We start from the raw sequence: 22418 nt of genomic DNA on the forward strand, positions 1-22418 counted from the left end.
TCTGTATGTTTGTGTCTATATGTCCCTCTGTGTGCCTGTAGATATGTGTGTGTATGTATGGTATGCCCCTCTGTGTCTGTATGTTTGTGTCTATATGTCCCTTTGTATGTGTCTGTAGATGCGTGTGTGTGTTATGGGCCCAATGCTGGGCATAAGTGGGCAAAGCTGAACCAGAGAGAGAGGGCACATATGTTTGAACACCCATCCAAATGGCAGTATCAGCAGTTACATGCTGGACCTCTGCAGAATGGGGTGTTTGAAGGTAGAAGAGGGAGACAGGCCTTTGCCTCTGCTGGCCTCAGCTTTCCTCCCATGACCCCTCAGAGTGAACCCTGAGTCTGAGCTAGAATGTCCTCACCCAGGCTTTGATGTACACAGAGCCATTGGAGCCAGGTACCTGTGCTCATTTGCACACCCACGTACACAGGCCTGGGCCTGCGATTGTGACAACAGCACACACATTGCCTACAATTTAGGATTTCCCCAGCCGGGAAACAGGCAACTGGTTGGATGTCAGATGGCTCGGGAGATGGGATCTGGTCGGTGACTCGTTTCTCAGCAACCAGTGACAGTGCGTGGGAGGAAGCAGGTGCCCCCTTCCTTCAGGCCCCACCCCCAAGAGGCCCAGAGGCAGCCCCCACCCTTTCAGTGTTTGTGTGTGCACAGGGTGTGTGTGTGTGTGTCTGTGTCTGTATGTGCGTGAGGTTCAGAGAGGACCCTTCGTGTTCGGAAAGAGGGATCAACAAGCTGGCAAATCTATCTTAAATTCTCCTGTATGCTCACCCAGTGCCTGCCTCCTGTGGGGAGGCAGGAGATGCTGAGTCTGTTTGGGGAGGCAGGGGTAGCACTCCCATCCACTTCATAAATATTTCTTGAATTGGACAATCTCAAACAAGCATTGGGTTTGGAGACAGGCAACCCCCCTGTGTGACCTTTGGCAAGTGGTATAGACTCTCTGGGCCTCACTTTCCTCATCTGTAAAATGAAGAGGTTGGACCAAATGGTCTCCTAGGTTCCTAAATCTGTTATTCCCATGGTACCGGGTTTCATGTGCTAAGTGCCAGTTAGATGGTGCTCAAGATAGCTCTGATCCTTTGCTCAGTATTCAAAGCCTTCTGGGAGCCTATGCCACTCAACCTTTCCAGGTTTATTACTTTTATTACTCCTTTCCCCAAACTCTATTGTTATTCAGTTGCCTAAGTCATGTCTGACTCTTCATGCCCCCATTTGGGATTTTCTTAGCAAAGATATTAGAGTGGTTTGCCATTTCCTCCTCCATTTCATTTCACAGATGAGGAAACTGAGGCAACTAGGGTTAAGGGACTTGCCCAGGGTCACTCAGCTACTAAGTGTATGAAGTCAGATTTGAACTCAGGAAGATGAGTCTTTCTGACTCCAGGTCCAGCACTGTATCCACTGCACCACCTAGCTGCCTGCTTTTTTTTGGTAATTCATTTATTTATCATGTAATACTGCATATATCTGTGGTGTCTTAGACCAATATTAAGCTATATACTCCTTGAGGGCAGGGACTATGCCTTATATAAACTCCCTCAGTGCCTGACACACAGTGCTCTGTATATAGTAGGTGTTTAATAAATGCTTATTGATTTGACAGTGTCAGCTCAGAGAATGGTCAATCACTGCAGAGTAGGGTGGTGCAGGTAGGCTTTGTGAAAGTAGTTTTGGTATGACTAATATGGAAATGTTATACATAATTGCACATGTATAACCTATATATGATTGCTTATTGTCTCAGGGAGGGGGGAGGGAAAAGAGGAAAGGAAGGAGGGATTGAATTTGGAACTCAAAACTTTAAAAGTATTGAAAGGAACAAGTATTGTAGTATTGTAAGGAAAAGTATTGTAAGGAACAAGGGAAGAAAGAGAAAAAAAGAAAAAGAAAGAAGGAAGGGAAAAAGAAAGGAAGGAAGAAGGAAAGAAAGGAAGGAAGAAAAAGGAAGGAAGGAAGGAAGGAAGGAAGGAAGGAAGGAAAGAAGGAAAGTTTTGGTGCCAGAGTGCTTGGGTTTGAATTCCTGCTCTGCCACTTTCTAGCACAAGCTATTTCCTCATCTGTAAAACAAAGTGATTGGACCAAATGGTCTCCTGGGTTCCTAAACTGGTAGGTGTCTCATGACCTAGGACAAGCTATTTTCACTACCTTGCCCTTCAGTTTTTTCTTTTCTTTTTCTTTTTTGCTTTTTGGAGGGGGGAAGGCAGGGCATTTGGGGTTAAGTGACTTGCCCAAGGTCACATGGCTAGTAAGTGTTAAGTGTCTGAGGTCATGTTTGAACTCAGGTCCTCCTGGCTCCAGGGCTGGTGATCTACTCACTGACCCACCTAGCTGCCCCATCCCCTCAGTTTTTTCTTTTTTAAAATTTTTTGGTCTTTATTAATTTGTTTGTTTACTTTTAGTTTACAAGATTCAATTCCATAATTCTTTGAGTTTCAAATTTTCTCTCCCTCCCTCCCCTCCCTCCTCCATGGCAGCATACAATGAAGTATAGGATCTGCAAATACTTTCACATTGGACATCAGTCAGATTATAAAGAAGGGTTGTATCAGGTGAAATAAACAATGGGAAAGAGGAAACAAAACCAAACAAGAAAAAGAAAAAGATCAGGTAGTTTGCTTTAATCTGGATTCAAACTCAGTTCTTTCTCTGGATGTAGACGTCTCTCTCCATCATGAGTCTTTTGGGATTGACGTATAACACTGCATTTCTGAAAGGAGTCCGATCAAAGTTGGTCATCACACATACTTTGTGTCTGTAATTGTGTACAAATTCCTCCTGGCTCTACTCTTCTCACTCAGCATCAGTTCATATAAGCCTCTCCAGACAGATATGAAGTCCGTCTGCTCATTTCTTATAGCACAATAGTATTCCATTACATTCATATACCACAACTTGTTCAGCCGTTCCCCAATTGATGGCCCCTCAGTTTTTTCATCTGTAAAATAAGGCAATTGAACTGAGATGACCTCTAGCTAGGATGCTCTTAAGCTCTGATTTTATGATAAAGTGTAGATTTTGAATAAGACCTTGAAAGATGGGTTTAGATCCACGGACAGAATAGAGGGAGGGCATTCAAGGTGTGAACAAAGGTATAAAGGCAATAATCAATCAATCAACTAGCATTTAAATGCCTACTGTGTGGCAGGAATCACAAAGTACTCACTTGATCTACTGCTCTACTGAATATATTACTTGTCCCTCTGTCCTGCCATCCCTTCATCCTTCCCTGTATGCCTTCATTTGGATGCTACCCTGACTCTAGAGGTCCCTCCATTTAATATTCAGCTCTGGGAGTACATCCAGTCACAGTACTGTGTGGTGGTCACGGCAGGTAACATAAGCAGGCTCCTTAAGGTAGTGTTATCTTGGACCGCTCACTTCCCCCCTTTTGGCCTCAGTTTCCCCATCTGTAAAACGAAGGAGCTGATTGGGATTTTTAAGGTCCCAACCAGCTCTGATAGTCTATGTTCCGTGATTCTCAACATCTCCCTTCATCTCCATCATGAGAAATGGCAAGAACAGATCATCTCTTCTGCCTCCCCACCCCAGAGGATGCATGTTGAAACACAAAACCTAAGACAGAGATGTGCACACACAGGCAGGCACAGACCGCAAGAGGTGGGATGTCACAGAGACAGACTGCTGCAATATAGATCCTGAGGCACACACACACATACACACAACTGCGTGGAGAACTCAGAACCACACACAAGCACTCACAGAAAGTGCTTCGAAATCTTTTAGGAGAATCCTGGAGGAGACTGCAGGACAGTCAGCAGCTCCTCCCAAGTAAAGACCAGAGTAAAGGGAAGGGAAAAGGGAGAGAGGTGTGCAGTATGGATAGGCAAAGATTCTATGTTCTGTCTAAGTCAACTTTTTTCTGGGTAGATAAGATAACCTGATAAGATCACAGATTCAGAGCCAGAAGGGCACCTAGGAGGCATCAAGTCCAATGACCTCATTTTACAGATAAGAAAACTGAGGACCAGAGTTTCTTGCTCAAAGTCATACAAGTAGTCCATGGCAGAGGCCCTCCCTCCCCTCATACCCCACAACACTCACCCCACTTTTACTTCACCCAGAGGTCCTGTCCTGAGCATGCTACCCATCTAGATGGGTATAAACCTCTCCTCTAGGGAGAGAGGCAACAGTTTTAGATGGTACAGACATTCTATCTCTCCTCCTTCAAATCTCTCCTCAGATACTTACTGTGTGACTCTGGGCAACTCATTTAACTTTTCTCAGCCTCACTTTCCTCATCTGTAAAATATGTGGGTGTGTGTGCGCGTGTGTGTGTGTGTGTGAGAGAGAGAGATAATAAATAGCACTTCCCTCCCAGAGCTGTTGTGAGAAACAAATGAAATAAGTGGGTAAAGTATACCCTGGGCGCCATGCAGACGGAGTGGTGACTGGAGAAATTTCAGTCAAGAGCCGATTGAAGGAAGGTGATACTCAGGGTATAGATGTTATGGAGATAGGGCCCAGGGGTGGTGTCTGGGAACAGCTGCACCCCATTACACCAGTCTAGTCTCAAGGCATGGCACCAGTTTGGTGATCACTGAGGGAGGAAAATGCCACTACACCCCCACTCTCAGAATGTCAGCATCCTGGGGGAGAGCCCTGCCCACTGTCTGCTGGTTATAGCTCTGGCCACAGGGCAAGCCACACACACACACACAACACACACCATATACACACACACCCACCCACACACCACACACACATGTACACACTGTCATATCTATACATAGATACAAGCAGACATATATTTGTGACTGAACCTGAGCCTGTGATTTTAATAGGGAGCTCCCAGTGAGGAATGCAGACCAGCACTTTCTCTGAAACTTCTATTTTTAGAGAATTATCTGGGGCACTGAAAGGACAAGTGACTTGCCTAGGGTCACACAGCTAGGATGGGTAAGGGGGAAGTCTGGAACCCAGGTCAGTTTTCTACTATCTTTAACACTCACAGTACTGTTGTTCAGTTGTTTTTTTCAGTCATGTCCAACTCATTGTGACTCCATTTGAGGTTTTCCAAGATACTGGAGTGGTTTGCCATTTCCTTCTCCAGCTCATTTTACAGATGAGGAAACTGAGGCAAACTGGGTTAAGTGACTTCCTCAGGGTCACATAGCTAGGAAGTGTCTGAGGTTGAATTTGAACACAGGAAGATGAGTCTTCCTGACTCCAGGCCTGGTGCTCTATCCACCAAGCCACCTAACTGTCCGTTATACTGTCTTATAAATGTGCATGTTTTGTGTGTATGTATACTTGAGTAAATGAATGAGTGCGTGAATGAAGTGCATGAATAAATGGCAGAGACGCAGCTAGTTAGCCCTTTCAAAATGAAATCAGTTGTCAGAAGGCTTCTTTGATCTCCTGATTGTTCTCTGGAGGAGACCAGATGTGCAGGCAGATGTGCTACTCCACAGAAGCTGAGCAAATGTGCTATAGAAGTGTGTTCCCTGGTCTCAGTTGAACATCCTTGGCTGTACTGCAGGGCTTGTACCCGTCTCTTAGTGACTCTTCTTACCAAAACGTGTTTTGCTTTTCAAATCTTTGACCCTGTTAACCCCTGGACCCAGGAGAGGACCCTTTCCGACTTATTGACAAGACCTGTCTATAGTGAGCTCCCTCTGATTTACCCTACATACATTTTCAGATCAAGCCTCCTGAGAAAAAGTTCTGATGCTGTTATTATCCCATGGTTCCCAGGGGCTCACAAAATAAAGTCCAAATTCCTTGACCACAAGATAGCCTCACATGCTTCTTCCCTGGATTTTTTTCCCTTGATTTTCTACCTCTGCAACTTTGGTCATGTCTTCCCTCTGCCTGAAATGATCTGTGCTCTCCTTCCTCCTCCCTGTCCATCTATGAAAAATTCTACCCATCTAACAGCTTAGGAAACTGAGACTTAAGGATGCTAAGTGTGTAACCCACGATTATATAAAAGTAGTCATTTCCAAAATCAGGATTTGAACCTATGGCCTCAAATTTTAAATCCAGTACTCTTTCTGTTGCATTTCATGGTAGTGTGGCTTTGGGGTCAGAGGCTCTGGGTTCAGATCTTGGTGTGACTTTGGGCAAGTCCCTTAATCTTCCTGGCACTCTGTGAGCTAAGGGGGTTGGACTCCATGTCCTTTGAGGCTGATTCCAGTTTTAAATCTGTGATTTAATAACCATAATTCTTGTAACGACCCTGTGACATAGTGCAATATTATTGCTCAATACCCATTTTACAGATGAGAAAACAAATACTCCAGAGAGTCATGCCTAGGGTCATGATTATAAAAGCTGGGACCCACACCCTAGTTTTCTGGTTCAAAATATAGCATTCATGCAATGGAATGACTGGTCTAGGAGTCCAAAGACCTGGACCCAAGTTCTGCTATGTGACTGTGGGCAAGTCATTGACCTCTTGAGTATCAATTTCCTCATCTGTATAATGGAGATAATAATTCCTTCCTTTTCTCATAGGCTTGTTAAAAGGAAAGTGCTTTGTATACCTTCAAGTGCTACAGAAATGTGAAATATGAGCTCTTTCAATTCACAGAAGAGCCGTCATGGCAGTGGAGTAGGTAGGGCATTGGGCTGAGTCAGGAAGAGCTGGCTTCACATCCTGGCCTCAGATTCTTAAGAGCTGTGTGACCTTAGGCAAGTCACTTAACCACTGCCTGACTCAGTTTCCTTAGATGTAAAATGGGAATAATGATAGCACCTACTTCTCAGGGTTGGTCTGAGGATTAAGTATTTGTAAAGTGCTTAGTGCAGTGCCTGGAATGTAGTAGCTGCTTATTAAACACTTGTTTCCTTCCTTGGAGTCAGGGAGATGTGGGTTCAGATATTTTCTCTGAAACAGAACTGCTTGTGGGACCAAGGGCATGTCATTTAATCTTTCAGTGTCCCCCAATAAATTGAGAAGGTGCTGATGTGAATTAAACCAAGGAAGTTCCCTATTGGGATGAAATCATAGATCAGAGTACAAAAAAAAAAAAAAGATCAAGTTTTCCCTCTTCATCCTTTGTTGTTTTTTCCCACTAGTCACACTCTGCTTTGTGTTAGGGATTTTTTGTGCCTGTCTATATCTGGTTACCTTATTAGAATGTAAGCTCCCTGAGGGCAGGGATAAAGTCCTAGCTTCTTTCCGGCTAGCATCTACCAGCGGTGGGGAACCTGCAGCCTCGAGGCCACATGTGGACTTCTGACTGAAGGAGAGAGAGAGACCTTGGCTGAAGCAGTGTGGGGAAGCTTCATGAGATGGGCAGAGCTTTAGCTTGGCCCTTTGACTGAACCCAAACTTCACAGAGAAAATCCCCTTAGTAAAAGGATTTGTTCTGTGAAACTTGGGCTCAGTCAAAAGGCTGCACCCGAGGACCTAGAAGGCCACATGTGGCCTGGAGGCTGCAGGTTCCCCACCCCTGATGGGCCATTGTAAATGCACATCCGAATGAGAAGAGTGTTGAACTGAAGGGCCAGAAGGTTTGAGTTCACTTCCCAGCCCTGCTACAGCATTAACTCCTGGGCCATCTCAGGCAAGATGCCTCTACTCCGGACTCCCAAAGTTTCTCATCTATGACATGAAATAATTGGACAGAGCATCTCCTAGGCCCCTTCTGGCTCTGAATGCCAGGATCCTAGGAGGTCAGTAGACATAGAGGGAACATGTCTCAGACACGTGAGGATGAGCACCCCAACGCAGAAGGACACAGGATAAGGAATAACTTTTGTAGGGTGTTTAATGCTCGACCAAGGGCAGTCACACCTACTTTGTACAATAGCCCTGTAAGGTAGGCAGGGCAGGGTGGGGGGTTGAAGAGAAGTTCAGAGAGAGTTTTCCATTGTGTCAGCAGAAGCCTCTCCTGCTTCCCTTCTGGGTGACTCCATCCTCCCCCCTTTCCCGCCTCCCCCCCTCACCCCCAGCTGCCTCTGGAAGCTCCTGGAGGCTTGTAAAGCTGTCAGTACAAGTGAGTCAGGGAAGGGTGGTCCTTCCCTGTGGGATAAGGCAGCTGAGTGAGTTCCCTAGGGAGCAGGAGGTGGGAGAACGTGTGTGTTGGGGGAAGAGGGGGAGATAGGGGGCAATGAGAGCCTCCCCAGGGCTCCTAGAATCAGATTTAGAACTGGGAGGCATCTTAGAAGCATAGCCCAGAGGAAGGCTGTAGCAAAGACAGTGCCTCCCCGTGGTCAGGCTCCTTGGACTATCTTTGAACTCCCTTTCCCAATCTGGCTTGGGAGGGCTTTTCTAACATTCCTGATCCCCGACCCAGAGGGTTTTTCCCTCTTCTCCTTACATCCACATCCTCCCCATCCCCTGTCCCTTCCACCCAAGACCTCAGCTAAAGCTCTGCCCATCTCATGAAGCTTCCCCACACTGCTCCAGCCTGGGTCTCTCTCTCCTAAGGTATCCCACAGCTTAGCATTTTTCTTTCACTGCCTTATGTTGGTTGAGAGCATCATCACGGCACTGTAGGAAGGTCATTGGATGTGGAGTGAGAGGGCCAGGGTTCAAATCTCAGCCCTGCCAATTAAGATCTTCATTCTCACTCGACCTCAGTTTCCTTATGTGTTAAAATAAGGGGTTAGACTAGATGGTATCGAAGGTTCTAAATCTGTGATCCCTATGGGTGAGTCCTATCAGCTAAGCACGACGGGGACTTCTTCAGTAACTGTGTCTGTTCCTCTTATCTTCAGCACGAGGTCTGTCTTGGATGCTGCTCCCTCTATGCACTAGCTCAGGGTGGGGAGCCACATGTGGCCTTCTGGGTCCTCAAGTGCAGCCCAAGGCCATGTGTAACCTCAAGGCCTCAGGTCCCCCACCCCGACTTAGCTTATCCTAACCATCTGGGCCTCCCTTTCCTCATCTCTAAAACAGATGGGTTGGACTAGATCAAAGATTCTTAACCTACAATCTGTAAACTTATTTTTAAAATATTTTGATAATAACATTTGTAAAAAAAAAAAGTGCTTAACGCAGTGTCTGGGACATAGTAGATGGTTAACAGATGCTTGTTCCCTTTTCCTTTCCTTCTCTTAACTGTCTTTCAATATAATTGGCTTTCTTTGGAATCCTATGTCTTTTATGCATTTAAACTGTTTTTTTTAAAAGCAATTGGGGTTAAGTAACTTGCTCAAGGTTACATGGCCAGGTGTTTCTGGGTGGGTGCTAAGTGTCTGAGCCCGGGATTCGATCTCCAGGTCATCCCGACACTAGAGCCGGTGCTCTTACTCGCTGTGCTACCCGGCCGCCCCTAAACTGTTTTTCTGAGAAGGGATACATAGGCTTCACCAGATGGCCAGAGGGGGTCCATGTCATAAAAAAGGTTAAGACTCTCTGGACTAAATGATCTCTATGGACCTGTTAGGCAGTGTGGAGTGGTAGTTACAATGCTGGACTTGGAGTCAGAAAGACCTAGGTTCAAATTCTGCTTCTGACACTAGCTAGGTGTGGGACTATGGGCAAGTTACTGAACTATCCTCACTTTCGGTTTCCTCATCTGTAAAATGGGGATAAGAATACCCACATTGAAGCTCAAATAATATATTACAGAGAAGGTGCTTTGTAAGTCTTAAAATTCAAATACCAGCTACCAGCTCTTTTAGTTCTGGTTTTAAATCCCGTGATTCCCTTGATCCTTTCTCTTCTCTGGTCCCTGAAAAGAATACCGAGGCTCCACAGGGCCCTGGGCCTCTCAACAAGCAATAAATTGCTCCACATCCCTTGAGGTTTGGTCCGGAAAGAAGCCCTGGGAGGCGGGATTGGGGGTGGCTGATTCAGAAAAATCCATGGACCGATTGATACATACATAGATAATCCAAGCTCTTCTGATTATGTGAGAAGAGCATGGGCTGATGGCCAGTAAATTCTGGGGTGACGGTTTAGCATCAGCTCTGAAAGGATGCAAACCAGGGAGGATGCCAAGTAATGCTAACAAGATGCCAGGGGGCTGGTCTCTTTCACATAAGGCAATGCCCCTCCTGTCTGTCCTTATCATAGGGAAAAAGAAACGATCTCAAGGTGGTTTTCCTCATTTTTAACTTAAATTTCTTCATCTCCTGAGACAAACTGGCAGTGAGTATATAGACTGTATGAAAGGGAACTTACTTTGTGTTTCAGGTTCTCTAATGAATATTTGGTTGTAAGCTCCTTGAAGGCAGGGATTATCTTTTGCCTTTTTTGGGGGGTTGTATGTATATATACATATATATGTATATCTTTTCTCAGAAAAATATTTTAAATGCATAAAATAAAATACATAGGATTCCAAAGAAAGCAGGCACTTAGCACAGTGCCTGGCCCATAGTAGGTGCTTAATAAATGTTTATTGATTGGTTGATAGAATATTATTCTTAGTGGGCCTGGGGACATTGCTGTCTAATAGTTAATATGCTTACAAAGACTACCTTAAAACTGGAAAGTATAGGTGTGGTTAGGTGGTGCAATGAATAGAGCACTGGCCCTGGAGTCAGGAAGACCTGAGTTCAAATTTGACCTTAGACACTTAACACAAAAAACTAGCCATGTGACTTTGGGCAAGTCACTTAACCCCAACTGCCCTACCTTCCCTCTACAAAACAAAACAAAACTGGAAAGTATCTTAGAGATCAATATCACGAAGAAAATGAGCCCCAAAGAAAGGAAATAAATTGTCCAAGGTGCTGCAAAGATTTTGTAGAAGAATGTGGACTAGACCTTAGGGACTCTGGTCACATATGTTTTCCATTACACCTGTACTATGGGCAACTAGGTGGAGCAATGCATAGAGTGCTGGGCCTAAAGTCAGGAAGACTCATTTTCCAGAGTTCAGATTTGGTCTCAGATACTTACTAGCTGTGTGACCTTGGGCAAGTCACTTAACTCTGCCTCAGTTTCCTCACCTGTAAAATGAGCTAGAGAAGGACATGGCAAACCTCTCCAGTATCTTTGCCAAGAAAATCCCAAATGGGGTCACAGAGAGTCAGACAGGACTGAACAACAACAAAGGAATGTGCAAGAACCAAGTCCAACCAGCTTTTGAGAGTTGATTGTTAAATTTTCCGTGTGAGCATTTATACCACAGAAATTAGCAAATGTTACAAATCAGGGCTTGGTTTTTTGTTTTGTTGATTGTCTAGACTTCAGGAAGAGATAGGGAAAATGTTAATAATGCAGATAAAACTTAAAAGTGTGTTGTGCCTACACATCCCTCCCCTCCCCTCCGCCCATCCGCCCCCAAAGAGCCAGGTTTTAAACATTATTGAACACATCCCTGGTTATATCATGCTGACTCTCTAACAAGAATACCTGTGCATTTATAGAGCACCATAGACTTTCCTATTTAAAATATATAATATATATTTTACTCCTTATAAAAACTGTTCATCTCATGTATGCCACTAGATAATAAAATGAAATGGAGAAGAATCTTAGAGATCATCTGACCTGATGCCCTCATTTTACAGATGAGGGAACTGAGGCCTAAGGAGATCAAGATGATTTGTCCAAGGTCTACCAGACCCTTATGTTTTGTTTTGTTCTTTGAAAGACTGGGTCTCCCTGTCTTGACCAGGCTGGCAGTGAAAGGGCTGTTCATGGGACCGATTCCACTCAGACTGGCCCAGGAGTTTTGGCTGCTCCATTTTCACCCTGGGCCTGTTAGATCCTCCTCAGGTAACCTGGTGGTTCCATGCTCTTAAGGGTCACCATCTGTAATGCTAAGTTTAATGCAGACATCTTATCAGTGTGTTCCATTGCAGTTCAGAGCCCTGAACTCAAGAGATCTGCCATCCTCAGCCTCTCTGGCTGCAGGGGTTGCAGGCGTGTGCCAAGGTTACCACAGACTCTCGAAAAATGCTTCCACACTCACTCTTTGTAGGAGCTCCATCTATAAAATGGAGACGTTTTATAATACAAAGAATTCACCCTTAATATGCTTTTGTTAATGGTTTTTGTATTGTATGTGTACGGGGAGCATCAAGTATGAGACAAAGGTGATGATCCTGGTATGGGTAATGGTGCAGGGATTGGTGGGGTTGGTGATGATAGAGATGATGATGTCTACTAAATGGATGATGGCTGATGGCGAATGGTTATGATGACAATGATGGTGGTAATGATGGCAGGAACAGTGATGACTGGTGATGCTGGCTAGTAATGATAGTGGTGGTTGTTCCTATGGCATAGACTATTCTTGGGGGGGTTGGGTGGCATCTTAGTGGCTTCTCCTGTCTCAGGCCAGGCTGAACCTCTTGACAATGTCCTTTCATAGATGACTCATTCCCTTGCAGATTCTATTGGTGGCCCCTTCCCTGCCTCTTCTCACCGATGCCACCACAAACAGAAGCACTGTCTGCCAACGCCCCCAGGTGGGAGCCTGCCAGCCACACCTCTCCTCTTCCACCCCCACACCAAGGGCTCCCAGATCCTGATGGACCTCAGCCACAAGGCTGTCAAGAGGCAGGCTAGTTTCTGTAACGCCATCACCTTCAGCAACCGGCCCGTCCTCATCTATGAGCAAGTCAGGCTAAAGGTGGGCCCATTTCCTCAAACACTATCTTCCTAGTTCCTAGTCCCTGCCTCCTCCCTGCCCTCATTGCCCCACCCTTTACCTCCTTCTTACCCTTGTCCTCTCCAATTCCTCCCTTTCCTTCTTTCTCAGTCATTCCTTCCTGCTATGCCTAAAGAGTAGGGAAGATGCCAGAGGTGGGAGCAAATCTGGGAGGTTTTAATCCAGAACAGAGACAGGCCAGATAAACCACCCTCTCTGGTGGGATCAACAGGGGAAGATTTCTTGGAGGAGGTGTATTGGAGGGAATCTCAAGTGGTTGTTAAAACACTGGGAGTGAGAGCAGGGTTTTCCCTCTCCTTTCTGAGTTCAGATGTGAAGCCATGTAAAGTCTGCTAAAAAGGTGAGCTATATTAAGGTCTCTCTCTTCACCTCTTCATTCAGGAAGGTCACCTTGCTTGATCAAGTTAGGGATTGGGGAAGGGAGGTCCTATGTGAATCTGAATTGAGTCTTTTCTCCCCATGACTTCCACAGATCACCAAGAAGCAATGCTGCTGGAGTGGGGCCCTCCGCCTAGGGTTCACATGCAAGGATCCATCCCGAATTAACCCAGATACACTGCCCAAGTATGCCTGTCCTGACCTTGTATCCCAGAGTGGCTTTTGGGCCAAGGCATTACCTGAGGAGTATGCTAACGAGGGCAACATCATTGCCTTCTGGGTGGACAAGAAGGGCCGTGTATTCTACCGGGTCAATGACTCTGCTGCCATGCTGTTCTTCAGTGGGGTCCGAACTGCCGATCCCCTGTGGGCCCTGGTTGATGTCTATGGCCTCACAAGGGGTGTCCAGCTGCTTGGTAAGTCCTTGTTCCCCCATCTTCCACCTTTATCTTTCTCCACCATCACCCACCCAGGGCCAAGATCTTCAGAGCAGACATCCTTGGATGTTCAGTAATAACAATAGTAATAATAATGCTGTGTTTACTTGTGTGATAGGCATTCCCTTTTCCCACCCCCTTACCAACATTAATTAATTCCATGAAAACACAAATTTAAATGAAATAGAATTCACAGGGCTGTTAGTTCCGCAAGAGTAATCTTTTCAATGGATAAAAGGCCAAATGACATTACATCAGGGTTTTTGCCATTATGGAGTAGTTTAGTTATAATGTTGGGGACAGTTAGATGGCACAAGGGATAGAACACCAGACTTGGAGTCAGCAAGACCTGAGTTCAAATTCAGCCTTAGTCACTTACCAGCTGTGTGACCCTGGGCCTCATTTTGTTTGCCTCGGTTTTCTCATCTGTAAAATGGGGGTAATGGTAGCATCGACTTTTCAGGGTGGTTGTAAGGATCAAATGGGATAAGAATTGTAAAGCACTCAGCACAGTACCTGTCACATTAGTAAGCACTGCATAAATGTCTATTATTTACTTTATGAATGTATCCATGTCGTTACTGTAAAACAAAATGGCATTGACCTTGGCCAACACTATGGGAAGCAGGCCTGGAAAGTGCTCTACAGATCCTAAAGAGCTTTTGCCAACATTATCTCACTAGCCCCAACATCAACACAAGAGGGAGACAGAAAAGGGATTAATCCTGTCATTTTAAAGAAAAGGAAATTGACATTTAGATCAATGAAATGACGTGCCTGACATCACTCAGCTACTCAATGGTGGGAACACGGACTCAAACCTGAGTTTTCTAGCACCCACTCAATGAGCCTTTTTCCACTACGTCACAATGGCCATCTGTGGTCCCTGGATCCCTTCCCTGATTCCTACCCCCTCTTTCCTGCAGCCAGCTGTCTGTATAAAGTATCTGGGAGGGGAGGAGAGGAATCAGGCAGCATGTGGCTGATTAGGCCTGGTAATTAGGGTGATAAAGGCAGGACACACAAGGCCATGGCAGGAGATGGGGGTGAAAGATCACTGGACAGACTTTGGCAAAAGAGAATTTTTTCCCTAGTCCAAATTCAAGGACTGGGTCTCCTATGCTATGCTAGGGAAGGCACAGGGTCACTAAGGCTATTTCAAGGGTTCCTGTCTTGTTCCCCTTCCCCACACCCCAGACAAGGAAGGAAAAAATTCTTAGACTTCTTTAAGCCCTACAATAACTCAGCTATGTGGAACATTCAAGCTTGTAGGGACCCTTAGAGATCTTCTAACCCTTTCATTTACTGAAAAAAACTGAGGCCCAGAGTGGGATAGTAACCTTGCCTAATATCACCCAATAATTTCATGGCCAGCCCTCTTGACTCCCACTCTCTGGTTCTTTCCACTAGATCACAATATGTATGAGTGTGTAGGGGGTAGGTGTATATGTATGTGTGACTTTGTCTAATTATACATAGGCACATATATGCATTCAGGCCCATGAACAAGAACCTGCCCATTTATACATTGGAAGTCAGGACTTGCCTCCCTACCGAAAATAATTTGGTATAGGCCTTAAAAAATCCAGTGATCTAGCTGTGTGACTTTGAGCAAGTCACTTAACCCCAATTGCCCTCCAAAAAAAACCAAAAAACCCAGTGGAGTCAACTTAACAAACAACAAGAAATCTGCTTCAGAGTCTCAAATCAGTGAGGTCAGAAGCACAGAAAATATATTTTTAAATGCCTTAATTAAATGAACAGACATAGTTAAAGGTAATGAAATTAATAACAACAAAAACCTTCTCTTTTTTTGCAAGTCCCAGAGATAGTGAAAATATTTCATTAGGGGAATGAGTTTAGCATTTCTTTTGCACAGTAAAAGTGTTTCTTAATTAATTTTAGTCCTTTCTGTTTTATGTAAGCCCCAACCTAAGGTCCACTGTGCATTGACAGGTTGGATGTAGACAGATTGGATGATGCAAATGGGCAGCAGCCTGCTACAGTGGAAAGAGACAACATGGGGTTTGAGTGCTGTCATTTCTCTAAGCCTCAGTTTCCTCATCTGTGAAATGGGAATGAGAACACTCCTACTTCATAGGGTTGTGAGAAAAGTGCTGCGTAATCTGAACTGTGCCTTAGAACTTTGTTCTCCTATGGCAGGTGATCTCCGTTCTCATGTGTTACATGTATGGGTCTAGTGGTCCATGTCAAATACACCTTGTGTACTTTATGACATGGTCTGACTACTATATTATCTGTTATGTAGAGATTGAGCACCTTATTCTTGCAAAGGCTTGAGTTAGTCTGAGTGGAGAGGATAGGATGAGGTTGGAGAGGCTAGGGAAGAGAGCCAGGCCTCCAAGTTATGGACCTAGGCTAGACCAGAAGGCCCCACTTAGCTCTGATCCAAGACCATCCTAATTATGTGTCTCTGAGCCCTGGCATCATCTCTCTCAGAACATGTGCATCTCTCTATTCTGTTTCCTACAGGTATCCACTAGAGTATGAGGCTTTTTTCCATGGCTTGTGACCATCCCCATTCCCCGCACTCTGTGAGCATTCCTAGCCCTGGCCCTGAACTCTTATGCAACTGTTCATAGCCATCCTCCTTCTCTTGTGGCATAGAGATCAGACCAGTGCTGAGGAAGGGGCTTTAAGGAGGGGGCTCAGGTAGTGATCAGAATGAGGAGGGAGGGGTTCAGCTGAGACTCCGAAGCCCCTGAGTCTGTCTGCACTCCAAACTCCCATTGCTGACATAAGCTTAGACAGCCATCATTCTGGCTATATTCTGAGATACTTGTAAAGTATTTAGCTTATTGGCTGGGACATTGTAGGAGCTTAATAAATGCTAATTTCCTTCCTTTCTTCCTCCTTTCCTCCATCTCTCCCTTCCTCCTTCCTTTCTTCATTCTTCCTCCTTTCCTCCATCTCTCCCTTCCTCCTTCCTTTCTTCCTTCTTTCTCCTTTCCTCCATCCCTCCTTCCTTCCATTCATCCTTCCTTTTCTTCCTCCTTTTCTCCCTCTCTCCTTCCTTCCATCCATCCTTTCTTCTTCCTTTTTCTTCCTCCTTTCCTCTATCCCTCTTTTCCTCCTTCCTTCCTTCCTTCTTTCCTTTCCTCCTTCCCTCCCTCCCTCCTTCTTTTCTTCTTCTTTTCCTTCATCCCTCCTTCCCTCCCTCCTTTTCTCTATTCCTTTCTTCTTTCTTTTTTTTACTATGTGCTTAGAGCCAGAAACAAAGGGAGCCACTTGCCTGTCCTTTGGTCACATCAGAGGGTACTTTGTGTTACAGCTATAGGCTGCCCGCACACCATTCATCTATGGTTTCTTTCAGCAAGCATTTACTGATTGCCCGCTTTATACTCAGTCCTATTCTCAACTATGTAAGGGAGAGAATAACAGAAGAAAACACAGCTTCAGCCCACAAGGGACTGACAATTTAGCAGGGAAACAAGACACACACATGAATACTTGTCACTAGGCAAGATAGTTTGTGATCAGGGGCCGGCTGAGCTCTCTGCCTTTAGCACTGTGGGAGTTCAGAGGAGGGAGGAATCACTGAGCTGGAACAGGTGAGCATTTTACTTGTGATGGAGTGAAGTGGGAGTCAGGAGACCCAAGTTCTAGAGTTGACTTTTCAGTGTAACTTCCCCTCTCTGGGTCTCAGAAGGCTTCCAGAGCCTTCCTGCAAATGGAAGCCTTTAGCTGGGCTCTGAGGAATGGGTAAGGTTTAGATGGGGGAGAGAGGGGAGAAAGATAGTTCAGGCACAATGAAAAGTACAGGCCACGGTGTGGAAGCAGAAGTGAGCCTAGAATTTGTTATAATAATAACCCATATTTATATACAAGATTTTAAGGCTTCCCAAGTCCTTTTCAACCATGCGAGGGAGGCATAGTAGGAATTAGTACCCCCATTTTGCAGATAGTGAAGATGAGGTTCAGAGAAGATGTGATGACACAGGTAGCAAACATCAGAGCAAGAATGCCAAGATCAGTTTTCTTTCCCCTACATCAGCCAGTTCACCAGGCCAGGCTGCCATGCAGGGAGGGAACATGGTAGTGAGCAGGGTGGGGGATAAGGCTGGAGACAGCAGGAGTCAGGCGGGGAGGTCCTTGAATATCAAGCTGAGGAATTTAGACTTTATTCTGAAGGTGAGGGAGAATCAGTGAAGATGAAGGCAGTGAGTATAAAGTGATTCTTTTACTGTATATTGGATAGTCTGTGCTTCCTGGATTTGCTGGCATTGATCATTAGGGACAGGGTTCAGACAAGTATATTTCTATGGTCTTTTAAGTCTGAGTTTCTTGGACTCTCTGGGACTAGTCATGTTGGTGAAAGAAGACTCTCTCTCTCTCTCTCTCTCTCTCTCTCTCTCTCTCTCTCTCTCTCCTCCCTCCTCTCTTTTTTTTGAGGCAATCAAGGTTAAGTTACATGCTGAAGGTCACACAGCTAATAAGTGTCTGAGGCCAGATTTGAACTCAGGTCCTCCTAACACCAGGGCCAGTGCTCTATGCACTGTATCACCCAGCTGCCTGCTTTCTCCTTTTTTAAAGAGAAAAAATGTTCTGGGGGAGCTGGCTGCTTTCCTTTACATGGCTGTGAGGGAAAGACCAGACCCTACAATAGAATGCAACATAAAGGCTGGGGTTGGTGCTTGTGAGGGGCTTTTTAGTCAGCAGTCGTGGTGAGGTGATGTACCTGTAAACCTCCCCCTGTAAACCGTCTGTCCCAGATCCTCCTGCTCCTCCTCCTCTCTCTAGCCCAGCTCCTCAGCTCCAAATGGGAGAAGGAATTTCAGCTCCTCATAAAATTTTATTGGCCATAAGCCTCATAGTCGAGATGAAGATTTCTAACATGGCACTCTTGTCTACCTACTGGCCAGGGCAGAAGGGAGCCAGAGGTGGGAGATGGGGGAAGGGGGCAGGAATTTTCAGTTCTGAGCAGAGGTAAGGGACATGCTGATCACTGGTGGGAGAGGCTCCTGGGGCCAGTCTGGTCCCCAGGGGCCAGGGGGAATGAGGGAGTATCCCATCCCATGGCTCACAAAGCCTTGAATTCATCTCATTCCATTTAGCTGACTTAGAATCAAAGAATGTTAGAGATTCTTATATTATATTCTTATATTAGAGGCTTCTATAGAGGTTCTTAACCTGGGGTCTGTGAATTTTTAAAAATTGATAATTATATTTTAAAATAATTGGTTTTCATTGTGATACTATTATTCTCTTTTATGAACTTAAGCACTGTTCTGAGAAAGCTTCATCAGATTGCCAAAGGGGTCCCTGTCAAGAACAAGGTTTGAGAGTGTCTGCTGCAGGCCATTTAGCATTTTTAGAGCTCTTTATAGGCTGCAAGGGGCAGCTAGGTGGCCCAGTGGATAGAGCCCTGGGCTTGGAATTAGGAAGACTCACTTTCCTGAGTTCAAATGTGGCCTCAGACACTTACTAGCTGTGTGATCCTGGACAAGTCACTTAACCCTGTTTGCCTCAGTTTCCTCATTTGTAAAATGAGCTGGAGAAGGAAATGGCAAACCACTCCAGTATCTTTGCCCAAGAAAACTCCGAATGTCATGAAGAGTTGGATAGAACTGAACAATAAAAAGTTGCAAAGTGCTTTATACGTGCAGCATGCTCCTTTGACAGATATGGAAACTAGACCAGAAAAGCCATAAAATGATATGTTGGGAGGAAGCACCTGAGCTTTTTGTGATAGAACTCTTACATACCTGTCCCTTGGCACTGACTGTGGGAAGTCAGGGAAGGCTGTGTGGAGGAGGTGGGGCCTGAGTGGGGCCCTGAAAATTGGATAGGATTGTGAAAGACTAAGAAGAGGGATGAGGGGGCAGGGTGGGGAGAGGGATGGAAGAAAGATGGAAATGAGGTTTGGGTAGAAAAGGAAAATCTCTGTCCCTTTTCCCTAAGGGTCCGCTAATGCCAGTCCAGGTACCAAACCTCTACATGTCTAAGGGGATAGGGAGGGGGCCGGGTGTCTCTGACTTTTGCCTTGGGACAGAAGCCAAAACAGCCTGGAGGCCCAGGCTTCCTATCCTGTCCTAAGGGAACGCCCTTCCCCTCCCCCAGATCCTCCCCACCCCACACTCCTGCCCCTGTTCAGCAGGGACTGTGTCTCCTTAGTGCCTAGATTCTCTTCTTTCCATTGGCTGGGCTCTCCTCAGAATCCAGCTTTTGTGTGGTTTTGTGGGTCTGGAATATAGCCTCTCTGAGAGGCCTTGGCAGCTTAGTGGTCATGTAATGAGGCCGAGTCATGAAAAAGGTAGGTCAAGAGGAGCCCCAGAACCACCATGACTCACCTCCAGCAGATCTGGAGCCCTGCTGTGTGAGAGCTCAGACATCAGGGACCCCCTGCTGTCAACAAGGAGATATAGTTCTGGCCTTCAAAGAACTAGGGTGGTCTGAGGAGAAGGGAGACTTGACCTCAGTTCCAGCCATCCCCGCCTCCCAACTGACAGTCCACTTAGGGACATATGTAGTCATTGAGAACAATACCAGTGTCAATGGGGAAAGCACTGGCCTTCAGGTTGGAAAGATCTGGTTCAAATTTGACCTTAGATGCTTACTAGCTATTTGACCCTGGGCAAGTCACTTAACCTCTCTCAGCCTCAATTTCCTCATCTGTAAAGTCGAAGCAATACCAGCACTTACCTCACAGGGTTGTTATGAGTATCAGACGTGTAAAGTGCTTTGCAAACCTTAAAATGCTACCTAAATGTTAGCTATTTTGAAAGGGATAGGAAACCAAACCTGTGATTTCATTGGGATAGGAGCTCTTGGGTGAAGAAATATACCAGCTTCTAGTATTAGGGAATTGCCTAGAGTCCTGAATACTAAGTGACTTATCCAGGTTCCCACAGACAGCATGTTTCAAAGGTAAGACTCTAACCCAGGCCTTCTGGCTTTCTAGCTACTATTGTATACAACAGATAAGGTTATCAAAGTCAATTAAAAAAAATGAACAAACCACCCATCTGGCCATAACATGTATATGTATATGTACATATATCTATATCTTAATAAGAAGCAAGTGACATTTATAATAAAGTATTGACCATTTTAGTAAAATATTGCTGGCTATAGCCCCTAAATCTTCTGGGAGTTCAGGAAAGAGGAAGATCACTATGGGTATTTACCCTGAGAGTCAGAGATGGCTTTCTGGAGGTATAGGGTTGGCATGGGATAGGTAGTAAGGGGTGGGGGCGAGTAGAGTCGGAATCCCAGGAAAGAATGATGGAGACAAAGGTAGGAATGAAGTATGAATAAAGGTGATAGGTGATGGGCTGGAAGTTATGTGTCTGTGTGTATTGATTTGAATGGAGCACCAAGAATGTTATAGAAACCTGCCTTACTGGGGTCTAGTCAGTCAGGGGACATTTATTAAGCTCCTACTATATTCCAGGCAATATGTTCAGCACCAGGGATGCAGATATGAAAAAGACAGTCCCTGCCCTCAAGGACCTGACAGTCTAATGGGGGAAAGACAACACACAAAGGAAGCTAAAAATTTGGGAGAGGAGATACCAGGCTCTTGGGCAGGCGTGATGAAGAAACCCAAAGAAGAGCCAGGTGGGAATGGAGAGGTGGCTGTCCTGGGCACCTCCATAAAGGGAAGTTTGGGGAGGGGCTCTCCACTCTGGCCTCCCTTCAGAAAGGTCCTCAGAGTAGGGGGTCCCGATGAACCTGAATACCAAGGCCCATGTGATCTTGTGGGAGGATGAGGTTCCAGGAGGCACGATGAAAAAGTCCCCAAATTGCATGGGGGTGGGAGGGAATGAAGAGCTTTGCTTCGCCAGTGTTTGGCCCATTTCTTGCTCCTCTTTGACTTCTCAGTTCTCAGGGAGACCCCACACTACCCTACCACTACACCCAAAGGCCTCATTAATAACAATGCAGTTCACTTCTAAAGCAGTGTACAGTTTTCTTTTGTTGGCAAGGCAATTGGGCTTAAGTGTGTCAAGTGTCTGAGGCTGGATTTGAACTCAGGTCCTCCTGACTCCAGGGCCTGTGCTCTATTCACCACACCACCTAGCTGCCCTGCAGTGTGCAGTTTAGAAAATGTTGTTTTCTTTCCACTAGCTCTGGAGATAGGTGAGGTATGTATTATCTTGCCCATTTTACAGATGAGTAAACTAAGTTTTAGAGAGCTGATGTGGCTTGCACAGCTAGTAAATGGTAGAATAGGATTCACCCCTATCTCCTAGCTCCAACTATAATTCTCTTTCCATTCAGCTTCATGGCTGCTCACTACTTCTCCAACATATTTGGAATGCTCTAGAGACCCAAACCCTGACCTACTCTGGTCTGCAAGAGGTAGTGGTGGGGAGGGAGGGGGGATGGGGTCAGCCTGGTTTGACTATACATGGTTTTCCAAAATGTATTTTCAGTTTCATTGGATCCACCGCCATGTTCCCCACTGAAAGCTCAGATAAGGCCAGGCTGATTTAATTGAGCCTGCTATAAATCATTGTAATCCTAGCATTCTCCAAGGCTGTTTATGGCTCTGAAATTCAATTAACAGATGAAAATTGCTCCATTTTTTGTTTTCCCTAAAGTCATTGTTTTTCTTAATTAAAACAATTGCAGGCCCATTAAAGGGGATTTTCAAAGGAAGCCCCCTTTCCAAGGGGCTCTGGCCCCAGCCCCTTGAAGTTGATCATGAGGCTCCCCTGTACAGCTCAGGGCCTTTGGCTAGGGGATTTCCTCTTTCTCTCTCCCTATTTCTTTGTCTGCCCCTCTATTTATCTATGTCCCTTTGCCTGTTTGGGGTTTTCTTTTCTTCTTTTTTTTTTTGGTCTTTTTGTCTCTCTTTGCCTGACTGTATTGCTCTCCATGATAGTCCTTCTTTCTCTGTTTAGTTTCTTTGTATGCATTTCTTACTTCCTTCCTCTATCTCTCCATTACTCCTAATTCATCTTTTTTTGTCTTCTCATCTCTTCTCCTTCCCTCTTCTCCTCCTTCCCTTCCCTTCCCTTCCCTTCCCTTCCCTTCTCTTCTCTTCTCTTCTCTTCTCTTCTCTTCTCTTCTCTTCTCT

The 22418-nt window shown here is 45.4% G+C and overlaps 1 protein-coding gene across 2 annotated transcripts in view; it reads left to right on the plus strand.

Moving 5' to 3' along the window:
* The window catches only part of NEURL1 (neuralized E3 ubiquitin protein ligase 1), a 102565-nt gene that overhangs the window by 62728 nt on the left and 17419 nt on the right, over positions 1-22418 (plus strand). For both annotated transcript variants that reach the window (XM_069098875.1, XM_069098876.1), the window contains exons 2-3: positions 12277-12518; positions 13030-13351. In XM_069098875.1, the coding sequence (XP_068954976.1) occupies positions 12277-12518; positions 13030-13351 (564 nt within the window). The remainder of the gene's footprint in view (positions 1-12276; positions 12519-13029; positions 13352-22418) is intronic.

The sequence above is a fragment of the Petaurus breviceps genome, unplaced genomic scaffold, assembly GCF_028583685.1.
Source record: "Petaurus breviceps papuanus isolate PSGF00001 unplaced genomic scaffold, PetGlider_PUasm1.0 37, whole genome shotgun sequence".
NCBI lineage: Eukaryota > Metazoa > Chordata > Mammalia > Diprotodontia > Petauridae > Petaurus > Petaurus breviceps.